This window comes from Solanum tuberosum, unplaced genomic scaffold, assembly GCF_000226075.1.
Source record: "Solanum tuberosum cultivar DM 1-3 516 R44 unplaced genomic scaffold, SolTub_3.0 scf00212, whole genome shotgun sequence".
Lineage (NCBI taxonomy): Eukaryota > Viridiplantae > Streptophyta > Magnoliopsida > Solanales > Solanaceae > Solanum > Solanum tuberosum.
The window spans coordinates 781478-795471 of NW_006239138.1; the positions used below are offsets into that span (position 1 = coordinate 781478).

Genomic DNA, 13994 nt, shown 5'->3' on the forward strand with positions numbered 1-13994 from the left:
ACTTGGTACATTTTGTACCAACGCATATTGCCTACATTCTAACCAAATGTAGGGTTGGAGACTTGAGTTGCTTTGGAGGATAGGTTTCTTAGGTGCAAAAAGACTTGAAGACTTGGTGAGTCCTCATAGCTTCGAGGACGAACCCAGATACCCTTTATGTAATTTCTTTATGTTTTAGACTTTGTATGGGCTGCATCCCATGAGTTTTATTCAATAATTATGTTCACTACACCATTTTAGGCCTACGGCCACCCCAGTAAAGTGTAGCCTAAACTACCGAAAAGTGTGGCCTTTGATAAAAGGCTACACTTTGGACTTTAAGCAACACTTTTCCTGGGGTGCCCAACAGAAGCGTAACCTTAGAGTTTAGGCAACAATCAGCGACGCTTAAAAGCGTAGACAAAATGGAAAAATGGCCACGCTTTATGTACCTCATATAGCAACATTTCTATCTCATACAACTACACTTTTAAGCGTGGCCTTAGCTTCCTTATTGCCCACGATTTTAAAGTGTTGCCTTTTCTATCCAATGTATGACAACACTTTGAAGTGTAGTCCTTGCCTATGTGCATACCATAATTTACAGCCCTATGACTACACTTTTAAGTGTGGTAATACTATTTTGGGTATAAAATATTTATAAGCCACAATTTCTAATTAAAAAACACCAATATTGTTATGCAATAAATAATCTCAAGCATTAAATTGGCTAATAAGTAATTCAAATATATAAATTTGCAATAAATTTCAAAAGATAGTATGTCTTGTGTGTACACATACTTATAAAGCAATATTCTACATATGTGTACACCATAGTTCATCTGAGGCAGTGTTTCTTGGAGTAGCCAGAACTAACCAACTTGCAGCTCCCTGGGGCAAAGATGTGGCAGAAGAACAACATTTGCTTGCTTGTTGATGCTCGTACTTCTTCCTGCTTATGCTAACTTGCTTTGTTTTGAAGGAACACAGTAGGTTGCGGTGGAGTTATACGTGTACGGTCAGATTCAGTCTGTGTAAAATGGACAGCAATAAGATTTTGGGTAAGAGCATGCGTTCGAGCAGAGTATTCTGCTGGGCGTCATGCCAGAAGAAGCCTGTTCTCTATTTCGTCCGCTGGAGAAGTCGGAGTTCCAAAATCCTACAGAAGGTGTTGCAAGTATGCACTGTATTAGTTAAAACTATGTAAAAGCGAAGATTCAAATGAAGATGGTACTCTTGAGCCATTCTAATTAACTAAAAGGTCAAATGACAGCTATATCGAGTAGCCAATATTGGTCATATAATCCAAAATTAGTTAGTAAATTTTCAGGAGTATGGTCTCCAAATGCTGCATAGCAAAAACAACCATAGAGCATGTAGAAAACAGTTGTTACTAATACACTAATTAGAGTTGCATTTTTCATTGTTTGGCTTCTGAGGGTGGGGATTTGATTGTATCTTGTATTATATAGGAAATTACTACGGCATCAAGTTAAACTACAAGGAATGAATGAAAAATGCTCCATATCGTTACCTGAGTCTCCATAAGGATGAGGGAGTAAGAATTGGCAAAAGCAATAGCTCACAGTGCTTGTAAAGTTCTCCAAACTTTTTGCATTTCAGTCACAGTTCCAATGCTAACTCTAGTTAAACTTCCTCCAATTTTTTAGTTTCTTCAAATAAAAAAGGTACATAAAAGTTAGAACTTGCAATGTTTCCCGGACCCTCAAAAAATGTATCAATAGTAGGCTAGAAGGTGACAAACCTGCTACTTGAGAAATGTTTAAACCTAGACCGATCGTCGAGCAAGTGAAAGAAAGTACAACAACAACAATTGAAAGCCGTCAAATTTGATCCAAATCTAGAATTTGTGAGAAGATGGATTTCTATTACTCCAAATATGATGTAATAAGTAACAAACGAGAATAAAAGCATAACAATAGTACCATCAATCCAACCAAGTTGAGCAATAGCAAGCCAAAGATAAAACGCTTGAACCAATAACAACAATTATGATATGAGCACTTGCAGCCCAAACGCAGGGAAATCCTCACCCTTGAAGTACCTGTCCAACATATCCTTTGTTCTAGCTGTATACCTCAACTACAAAATTGCTAGTAACAAGCTTCTCTCAGTTTGCTCACAATTATAATGTCGTGAAAGTAATGAATAAGAAAAGCCTAAAGAAATTGGAGAAAACAGAGTATTTACAAACCTGTGCATCAATGGTAGTCCCAGAATGTGAGGCGTCATAGCTTGGTTGGCATGTAGCGCCATAGATGGTCCTTGGGAGCTGGTTGTGGGTACCAAACATCTCCACTGTATCCTGAATTTGAGGGAAAATATCTAAAAGAAAGCACTCAATATAGTTTAGAAGTATTTCTTTCTTCAAAGGATTCGGCAATTCAACAAGATATGGAACTACTCTTACATCTCCAAAGAATCTTAAAAATACTTCATTGGCAATCATATTATTCTAGCAACACAAGTTGCTGAGAACTTCTATCATCCTATTGATGACCTCTAACTGATGACAAAGTTCGAAATAGAAAATTAAAGGAAGAAGTTAAAGAAAACATGATCGCTAACAACATATTACTCGTAGCAGTGGTTCAGACAGAAAGAATATCAAATGTTTTTTGCATCATGCCAAAGGCGTATTGATGACCACTATGTCACATTTCGACATCATCTTATCGAGATCTTCCTCAAATTTTGCTCAAATTTGATTCTCTAGCTCAGAATCCATCTTAATCCGCAACTGAGACAGTATTGCTTCCAGTGACCTCTGCTACTGTCAATCCAGTAGCAGCAGCCGCTTTCAGATCAACATGATCTGATCCAATTCCACCTGTCAGCAGAAGTTGTAGATTTTTTGCCTTCTTGATCCTTTCAGTCGTGACATAGGCAGGATGAAAAAGGGTCGAAATCAACACATGGAGATCAAGAATAAATGTTCCTGCTATGACCGTTAAATTATCCTCGCGTGAGCCATTTATTTTTTTAAACCTAAACACATACATGCATGTTTTACACGAAAAAACACTACTCCTTTCCAGATGTGTTTAGTTGTACAAGCATGAAGAATAAATCGGTAAAGGGACTATCTTTAGAAATGCATAGGCTTCAGTGGAGCAATGGATAGAACATGAGAGATTATAGATTAGCAGTAACTGACCACAATCTGGTCCTTCCTTTTCAGGAGTGACTATGTACTGATGACCTTTAGAATCTAACCATTCACGTATCCCCAAGGCATTTTCTGCACATCCCAAAAAGTGGTAGTTCATTTCAGCATATTCATTTGCTTTGGAGAAAACACCCACAATCTTTTTGGGGCCAGGGGAAGCCTGTAAAATAAAGAAGAAATAAAAGGTGAGTGGACAGAATATACATGAATATTTTAAGGTCATACAATAAGCTGGATGTGCCAATATTATAATCCAAATCCTATAATCTTGTAGTCTATAGATGCACCAGCTGGCAAAAATAAGCAATATTCAATATACCTGTGTTGATCATTTACGTCCAAACTAATAATTGATAGTAGGAAATTTCATTATCTTCACATAAATTTCATGATCTTCACACACAGCTGCCATTGTACTTGAGACCCGTGAATTTCACTCTTCACCTACTTCATATAAAAATACCAGAAATCGCACGTGAAAATTCAAGTAAGCAAGTATCATTAGTAATGATCGGAAAAGAACTATTGTGGTCCTGCCGGGTTAGATTTTTCGGGTCCCTATTGGAATACTTTCCCGAGCAAGCTGAATTCCTGAACAAGATGATCAACAACTGATGTTAGTTTCTGCTCTAACTTCAGGCTTAGTAGGATAGAGGAAATAGTTTTCATCTCAAAAATCTATTTCTTTCTGCAAATGTAATGGCTTGGACTGCTAGAGATCAAATTCATGTCTCGACAGTCTGACTATAATTTTCCAGTGTACCATTCATCAAGTTTTGCAGAATTTTGAACATAGGATACCTACATTATGATGGCCTTCAGCCTCAGCTATCACCATTCCTCTTTGAGCATTACGAAAACAAGAGCAGAACTGGACGTCACATAACTACGTGCAGATTACCTTACTAATGGTATATTGAGCATCATGGTGTCAGTACTATTTACAGAATAACAACCCTTTAAATCCAATCCAAAGTTATAGCACAGATAATACAAGTTGTGTGAGATCAAGGTGTAGAGGAAATTAAAGGACTCAAGCAGGCAACTACAACAGTAAATCATTTTGTTTCTTTCTAGAGAGTTGTCACCATACTTGATGTTCCTACTTAACAATCATTCATCAGCTTACAAACATTAGAATTTAAAAATGGTGAAAACTAGAGAAAAAGGGTCAGCAAAACAAGGCATCACATAGCTAATTGCAGATTACCTGTAAAGCCACCAGAAAAAAAACTGGGAGCCTGTCATGCTATCAAACTCTTGTTTTCGTACAGTTCTTAGTCGGAAATGGTAAGCAAAGATTACAACTTTTAACTTTGCAACACACATCACAGCTGAAAGCTACCTAAATGAATGCTCAACATGTAGTTTTTAGAAGCAAAAACAAAAAACTACCTAATAAAAAGACATACAAATCAAAGAAGCCACACGACGATAATCAAAATATCCTAAAGAGTTACACTTACAAAGATGGTAGAAGATAGCGAATGTGCAGTTGACGAAGTCAATATCTCCAAAGTTAGCATCTTACAATATTTCTTAGTTATACAGAGTGTGTATCTAAAAAAAAAACAATATTCAACAAATCAGTCATATTATTCATCCAAACTAGAGTGCGCGAGTTCAGAATGACTATATTGTATGCTTACAACTGCTTAACGTTATATTCTGGAGAGTTGTATCTGTCTCCAAAAGAAAGAAAGAAATTATCGAGACCACTATAACAACACAATATTTGTGGCAAGTGTGCTGAGGCTTGGACTACTTTCATGGGCTTAAAGTTGTTGATATAGTAGCTAAGGGATGGTCCTGAGTACTCCCTAAAGATAATAAACCACAAAGCATAAGCAAGTGTAAAGAAGGTTCCACGAATAATTTTATCTAAATAATACTAGTGTGAATATGAAATATAAATAACAGAGGAAGTGGAAATGTGAAATATAAATAACATATGGTGTTGTTCTTAACTCTTGCATCTATCAGACGACTTCTTTAGATTTTCAATTTTATGTATAGTTGGAGCACCAACAACTGATTGTGATGCTAGAGCTTTGCCTCATCTTGCTAATAAGCTGAACAGGCACAAAGATGCTTAGAACTATCGAGAAGCCAATGGTATCATTCAATGGGCAGTTGATGTAGTCACAAATCTTGTTAATGAAAATAGTAGCATCAAAACTCGTGTCAAGTTAGTTTATTTGTATCTAAAAACATTGGTATTGTTGCATCTACAAAAATGGAAAAAGAGAACAATGAAAGAAGAACGTGGATTCAAGATTGAGATAAAATACCAACCGATTATGTTGTTGATTTCCCCTTCTATCTTAAAGGGCATATTATTGTTACCTTTTAAAATCATATTTGACTTTGTTAGCACATAATAGCTACTGCCTGAATATAGTTGCGAATTATCCGACTAATAGTGTATATTGAGCATCATGGTGATCAGTACTAACCACAAAAGAACAATCTATATTCATATGCAAAGAATATAGCTTACCTGAAAACACCAAGAATTGGAAGTGCCTTCTGCATAGCTATACTTCTCTTCATGAGAAGCACTGCAGCCGCACCATCACTGACCTGGCTAGAATTCCCTAGAAAGATCATGTAATTAGCAATAGTTCCAAATTCGAAGTAGAATAAATATTTTAACATAGTGGGAAACTAGTACCTGTAGTTGTTGCTCCGTCTCTTTTGAATAGAGGCTTCAGCTTCGCCAGGCCTATCAAATTTGTGGTTGGAAGAATGCATCAACATATTGTCCCTATTCCAGCCGAAATTCTAAACCCATGTAATTTAAACTAACAGAACGACAAGAAAGGAAAAGAAAAGAAAAACCACATCCGGAAAAGAAATTGTCACTATGAACTTTGAAGAGATTAACACTGTAGTGAATACTAGATACAATGAACTCATTCCAGCTACAAATCCTATACCTATGCAACCTTAAACAAATAGAACAACAAGGAATTTTAAAAGAAAAAAAAACCACATCCCAAAAAGGAATTGTCACAATCGAGTTACCATTCTCACACACAAAAAAAGAAGGATTTCACAATGAGCTTCGAAGAGATTTACACTGAAGTAAATACAACATACATGAATCTACTCTAGCTTAAATTATATACTCATGTCATTTAAGCTATCAGAACAATAACAATGGTAAAAGCAAACAAAACCCACATCCCAAAAATAGATTATTCACAATGAAGTTTCAATAGATTATCACTAAAGTGAATGCAAAATACATGAACCTACTCTAGCTCAAACTCTACACCCATGTAATTTAGGCTATCAGAAAAACAAGAATGGAAAAAGCACAAAAACCCACATCCTAAAAAGGGATTTCAACAATGAAGTTTTCAAGAGATTAACACTAAAGTGAATACAACGAATCAACAAACAAACAAAAAAGTAATTGAATCAGAAAGACTAAAAGTGGAGCGAGAAAAAAGGAATCGTATAAGTGCTCTTCAGCTCTGTTTTCGATCTTCAGCTCTTCAGCGGTTCTGTGAGAAAAGCGATCTACAGCTCTTCATCAATTCTTCGATTCTGATTTGGGGTTTCAGCTCTTCAGCTCGATGTTCTTCATCTCCCTCTTCAATTCTCCATAGAAAAGTAGTATGTCATTTTTCTGATTAATGTTTTATTAATTATTAATGTTTTATGAATTATTTATTTTGGCCAATAAAAATGGGAGGGAGAGTTAAAATTTTAGTGAAAATTTTAAGCAACACTTGTAATGTGTGTTTTACAATTATAAAAATAGGACATTTTAAAAGTGTGGTCATATATGTAAATAAGTGTTACCAATTATATCATACTGTAACAACACTTATAAAAATGTAGCCTATACCATTTTAGGTAACACTTTACAAGTGTTGTCAATATTATTGAAGCCAAAAGTTAAATACTTGGGGTACGCTTTTAAAGCGTTCCCAAATGTATTTTAGGCAACACTTTATAAGCGTTGTCCAGATTTAGTGTGGCCGTAGACCTAAAATGGTGTAGTGGTTATATGGTTTGAGACAAAGGTTTTAGTAAAGACTTTCGCTTGCTTATGAAAATATTTTCGATTGTATGGTCTTAAAGAAGTTTTAAATTTTCCATACTTTTCTAATACTTATGTTATGATGATAAGTTCTCGTATTAGACCCCTTTCGGGGTCGAGTACGCCGGGTTACGTCTAGGGGGACCCCTGGGTCGTGACACCTTTGTTGGATGCCCAAAATCCATCTTTCTGATCCTAAACGACGGTTCACCAGGACGGTCCGTGGTAAAACCACGGTCCATCGACCAGGCTATGTCATTGAGGATTGAAAAATGGTCCCAGCCATAAATCACAGAAGGGACCTACAGAACATGGGTCTGTCCACGACCTGTGGTTCAGGTTCCGTAGGTCCAAGGCTCAATCTCAAGGTCTCAGATAGATGATCCACTATCGACCAGTACGGACTGTAGGTCCACCCACGGTCCATTAGTCGTGGTCTTGTGGGTCAGATACAAACAGTTATTTTAGGGACTTAAGGGTATTTTTTGGTGTTAATTAAATCAATGTGGTGTCATTTTGCTTTCATTTAGAACCCCTATATAAGCCCTTTTAACCCCAAATTCACCCCATTTAGTTCATTCTCCCTAAATCCCAAAAGAAAATCAAAACCTCCTCTCAAGTATTCTCTCACTAGAACTTGAAGAAGAAGAAGAAGATTCAACTAGGGTTTGAAGCTAAGGATCCAAATTCTCCATTTAATATAGGTAATTGAACTTGAGGTATGATATCTTTCATCCATGGGTTCATTTCACCCATGGAGTCCCAAAATTCTTCTCTTTCAAATGGTAGAATTCCCCATTTAGCTAGGGTTTCCTTCATGCACCATGGGTTTTTTTTATTACTAATTTCAATGGCTTAATTATCTATAAATATGCATGAATTTATGATTTACAATGCTATTATGATGTTGTCCTTATGAATCCATGAGAACTGTGATGTTTTCCAATTTGTGATCTCATAATATGGGTTGTTGAGTATGAAAAAAGAGTTTTATGATCTAAAGCATGGAGTAATAGAAATACATGAAGTTTATGATGAATTCCTTATCTAATACTTGAATTCTAGATTTGGTGATTGAAAGTAACTTTGAACCTTGGAAGGGCACATTGTCAGTTTATGCATGATCTTATGAATCATATGTAGATGCTTTAAGGGTTCTTTGAGAGTAAAGTGTCAATGTTGATTTTGTTGTTGTGTTGTTGAAAGGTCATTCTCATGAAACACTTACAACCATAATGTGAAAGGTTTTCTCACATAGAAAGGTTTCTTAGGTTGAAAGGCTATTCTGACCTAATTGAATCAATGACTAAGAGATATCCTAATGAACTAACTTGGATTGGTTGTCAAGGACATCCTTCCATGAGACATGAGTTAAGTAAGACTTAATAAGTATTCTGTGGGAATTAAGTTTAGCACCGAGTGGATATTGAAATGAGATGGAAGTGTTTTATGTTACTTCAGTTCGGGCTTCCCATGTATGTCTCATGAGATGGAAACCTTCTACATCAGTTGAGTCTGGGTTTCTAGTAGCAATATTCGTATTCCATAAACTATGTTCCCCCATAGGTTATCTAGCTAGTGGATCCACCTAAGCTAAGAGTTCATGGTTCTACTTTAGGCAAGTAGAACAACCTTTTTCAATGTAGCAGACACCGGGTGATCCTGTTTTAGCTCACATGGTCTCTATGTCAGTTAAGGCTATTCTTCCTACAATAAGAACATGATTAATGAACTATGGTTACTTAAGAAGTTTTGTATATGAGTTCAAAAGTTTTAAAGATGATGTTGACTTATTTTATCCTATATTATGACTTATGATTTCTAATATCTCACATGATGTTTAAACTTGGAAATTGGATGCTTTGAATTGAAATGTCCCTTTTTAGATGTTTTGTTTGTTTTTATGCATAGTTAGCATAGTTAGTGCATTTTTGTACTAACACATACTTTTGCCTACATTGTTCCCCAATGTAAGGTCCGACATACGGGATTTCCATTGTAGTGGATAGAGATTGGATTTGACATTTTCTCGAGCTTGGTGAGTCCTCATGGTTCGGGGACAGAATTGTTGTTTTAGTTTCCACTTCTTGTATTTTCCTTTCTGGACATGATGTATGGGCTATGCCCAATTTCATTCCAGTATCGTAATAGATGGATATAATGAGACATGTGTCTAGACTTCCACTTTCTTTTATAAAAAAACTTTTTAAGACTCATAAATGTGCTTTACTCTTTAATGTTCTATTCTTTTGTTATGAAAGCTAAGTGGCTTGTGTGGGGTCCTTGGGGGTTCTATACACCATGTTACATCTAGGGGGTACCCTTGGGTCATGACTCAATTACTGTGTTATCTCATTTTAGCTAGTTCTTCAAAGTTGCCTGGAACGCATCGTACATCTCTATATATGCAGTTCTGAAAATAATTAAGGGAAGGTCTTCTTGCTAGACACAAAAACAAGTAAGTGTACATTTATATAATAAAAATTAAATTATACGACTCATCTTTAATTTGTAAAATATATTTTATTTAACAATTATCTATATTATACATCAGTTTTGTGTAACTTTTTAACTGAATGATAGAAACAATAATGATGATCGATACGAAAAGAACAAGGCAGGCTTAACATTGTTCATGAATTTTTGTGTTGTCACTGTTTCTGACAAGAATTGGTTCTACAAATTAGCTTATCACGGACAATTGCTGGATGATTCGGCATAATCTTTACTCCATACTTCTTACAATAGAAGCCCATTGCATTTGTATAATATTTTTTTTGTTTACTTTAATTTCTACAGCACATAAATGTGATATTGTACTATGTGAGGAAAAAGGGAAAGTACAATCGTAGCACTACATACACTTTCAGTTCCATTCACTATTATTTTAACACATAGATTCACAAGTTCGGGAAGTATATTTTGGAACAAATGATCTCTCATCAAACACCAGCAATGCAAAGACTATTCTTGAGTAAATTAATAGATATAGGATGCATGTTGTTGTGCCATGGTTTACTATTGATAATATATTCATCCCGGTTAATGTGAAGAAGATAATACACTGAGTATTGATTGTTGTTTCATTTAACGAATGTCGTATAATGGTATATGACTCACTAGAAGATGCCATTCACGATTCACACGTATACAAGAAAAAAAATATAAAGAACTTATACCATGTACCATTCAATGTCTGGATTCTATGAAAATAATGGATTTGATGTACTTTCTGACCCAAAATACAAATTTGATTCATTTGAAATCGTTTAGGTGAATGATATTCCTCAACAACCTCAAGGTAGCTTATAAGTTATTATACACTTATTATTTTTATAATTCAACGGTTAGAAAATATCTTATATTTAATCTATTTTTATATAGGGATTGTGGTGTATACATTTCAGCATACGCGGAGTTCTTGATTGATGGCAATGATATTTTAGCAGGTCCATTTGATCCTGATTTAATGTGTAGTGGATATACGAAACTATTGTGAAATTATGGCATGATCAAAATTCAAGCTGAGACAATTATTGATAGTGAGACACCATACAAACAATCAGATCTCATGTTGATGTTAATAGTAGTGAACGTATCACAATCCTTTAGTTTTATTGTATTTTTTTATGTTTGTTTGGAAATTTGTATTAGCGGTAATACTTTCTGAATGTCCCACTTTGACGGGAACATCATTTTGTTGGCCCTATTATTTTTTTAAGGAATTCAGTTTTACGTTTTTATTTGTTGATGTTTCATTTATTATACAATTTTTTCATGAATATAAACTGATATATACTAATTTATACTAGGGAAAAATGAGTAGTGTGATATATTATACAATAAATTTTAGAAACTTGTACAACCTAATTGAGAAATCATTATACAAACTCAATTATAACTAGAGAATACAAACTGAGAGTAAATGTATACAAATAACAAAAGATTATATCAATTGTTTTGTTAGTTTGTTGGTTAGTTTATATGTCATATGCAATTATCCAGTCCAATTGAAGTATCTAGTGGACTCCCTATTTCAGCAAATGTCACCTTTTCATTTTCAAATTCGTCAAAGTTATTTACACAAGGTGAATCAAAAACAACAGATGCTATCTAAGTTGAACTTTCACAATCTGCATTGTTTTGATAACACCTATCAGAAAATAGTTATACAAAGGGTGTACCTGTTAAATTCATTTCTAGATTTATTTAGGATTGCATACACAATTCAATACCGAATGAAACATATTGAAACATCATTTTAAAACTAAATTGAAATACCCACCATGATTATGTATAGAATACAACTCAGATAATATTCAAATAGCAAAAGTGAGGCAATACTAAATCTACAAAATCACCATACACAATTCAAATGGAATCTTTTCTAAGCTTTCCGAGGCTGATTTGTGCCAGAACGCCTATTGTGACCTGCAATGCCACAAGTACTGCATTTATTTGTCCGCTTACATTCAAAACATCTCTTTTGCTGATTTGTCGAGAAACTTTTTGTAACAACCCGACAGCACCCCTAGTCTTAACACGGCGTACTCGACCTCTCGGAGGTCTGATACAAGCCCTTAGCATATCATGAACAATAAAGCATATGAAAATAGCGGAAAATTTAATACTTTTCTTTACAATCGAAGTCTTCATAAAATAAGAGAGAGTCTATGATACTATGTCTCAAATCATCTATAACATTTAGAATAACAGCTCTTTCATAACAACTTAGGGACACGACCCTTACATAATAATTACTAGGGACACAACCCCTAAAGAAGTCTAAAGACATAAAACATAAAGACATAATGACATAAGTGTAAGAGGTAAGTTCGTCCTCGAAACTATGAGGACTCCCCAAGTCTTCATTTCCAAGCTCCTTAGAAACCTAACTTCCATGCATAAGACATCACATCACCAAACCCTACACTTTGTAATAATGTAGAAGAAATATGGGTTAGTACAACACATGTACTAAGTATGGAAGTCATGCGAGTAAAACCATTAAAACATGCTTAAAAAGGACATTTTAGTTGAAACCATGATTTATGCACTTTTGACACCATTCTTTAGAAGAGTTGGAGAACATAAGTCATTAAGAACTCACATATAGTTTATCAAACACAAGGGTAACACATCAACAAAGCATAATCTCCGAACACAATCATAATGCATATATCACCCATTACAAGACATGATACTCATGCATAGTCAATATCAAGATCATTACATCATAATATAATAACAACATAAGTAACCCTAGGTTCTACGTATGCAATGCATAGGTAGGGTCCATTGTCCTACCTACACTAAGTATTACCTTTGAATCACCATGCTCATACTTATCATACATTAGTCTTATCCATAGGTCATATACATAGTAAGGTGACATTCACAAACATTAGTTCATATCAAGAAAAGTCAATCATTAACATAATACAATTAAAGCATGCATTATTCATAATAATCATAATAAGATAGAACAACACCATTAAGGCATAGTTCATACAACATGTTCATATCATACATCTTAGTCATATTTCTTATAGTCCATACCATAGGTAAACCATCTTCATAATGATCATACATAATATAGCTTCAACATACATAAGTCATAATCATCATAATCATAAGAGAACACTACTACAACCATCCCTTAGGATCCTACAAGTGCAATGTGCAAGAGAAGTCCCATACCCTCCCTTACACTATGTAGAAACCCTTAAGAAAGCCCTAGTAAGAGTTCACACCTTTCATACCTTCATTTACATTTACATTAGGGAAATATTGCATAACCGACATAGACCATGAGAGCTACTTGGAATCCGGTGTTCTACTCCCACACCGAAAATAGAGGGTTAACACTTGCCTAAGGTGTAACCATTCGTACATAGCTATCTAGGTAGATCCAGTAAGCTAGAGTCCTATGTGGGCACATAGTTAAGGGTCAAGGAGATTGCTTCTAGAAACCCTAACTTACTAAACGTGGGGGTTTCCATCTCATGAGACAACACATATCGTGTGTAATTCGGACTTGCTAAACGTGAGGAAACCCATGTGGGGAGCCGGACTTACTAAACGTGAGACCTTCATCTCATTTACATGCCCTTTCGGTGCTAAGCATCTAATTTCCTTTAGTACTCATGTTTAGTCATCACATAAGTTCACATTAATCTTTCTAGACTCTTATGTAGACATCTTACCATAATAGCTCATATGTGTTCATAAGTGAGTAACAATCCTTTCACTTTAGAAACATTTAGCAAGTGAGTAAACCTTTCAGTTTACATTACACTATAATCATGAGAACTACCTTTCAATCATATAGCAATCATATCATAACATACATGCATACTTCATCGCTAATTCAAGTGTAGAGGGTTAAGGATGAGGAAACTGGGTCATCAACACCACAACAACACATTAGGTATAGCATCATTAAAATCTAAGTAATTCACCTTTCATCAAGAACCTTCATCATGTGACAATGACCTTTCACATTATCATACCATGCATAACATTGACTAGTTTAGAGTACAATTGAGGAACCTTTCAACAGACTCATATTTATTACATTAGCAATATCTTGATTCATTCATTCATGTGTGTACATGTGTGAGAAAGCCTTTCACATAAAAAACCTTTACTCATAGTATGTTCATATTGTTTTAACAAGAATTACCTTCAATTCAACATTACAACAATAATACCAACATCTCACAACATTCATACTTCCATTGCACCTCATCATAACATGCTCAATTACCA

At 35.0% G+C, this 13994-nt stretch overlaps 1 protein-coding gene across 11 annotated transcripts; it reads right to left on the bottom strand.

The window, feature by feature from the left end:
* Window positions 1–705: 705 nt before the first annotated feature.
* On the bottom strand, window positions 706–6816 carry LOC102581996 (formate dehydrogenase, mitochondrial-like). 11 transcript variants are annotated; one of them, XR_001474513.1, is made up of 9 exons: window positions 5844–6816; window positions 5670–5766; window positions 4819–4989; window positions 3158–4729; window positions 2195–2305; window positions 1926–2082; window positions 1745–1840; window positions 1514–1652; window positions 706–1138 (listed from the first exon to the last, which is right to left on the bottom strand). XR_001474513.1 is itself a non-coding variant. In XM_015312636.1 (7 exons), exons 3-6 carry the CDS (start codon window positions 4005–4007, stop codon window positions 1990–1992), a joined length of 429 nt encoding a protein of 142 aa, XP_015168122.1. In that variant the 5' UTR covers window positions 4008–4070; window positions 5670–5766; window positions 5844–6816; the 3' UTR covers window positions 1745–1840; window positions 1926–1989. The 11 variants fall into 11 exon arrangements, 3 of the variants coding, with proteins under 3 accessions (XP_015168122.1, XP_015168121.1, XP_015168120.1); XR_001474514.1 differs by lacking the exon at window positions 4819–4989; XR_001474510.1 differs by having other exon boundaries at window positions 3158–4989; window positions 5138–5766.
* Between the last annotated feature and the right edge of the window lie 7178 nt (window positions 6817–13994).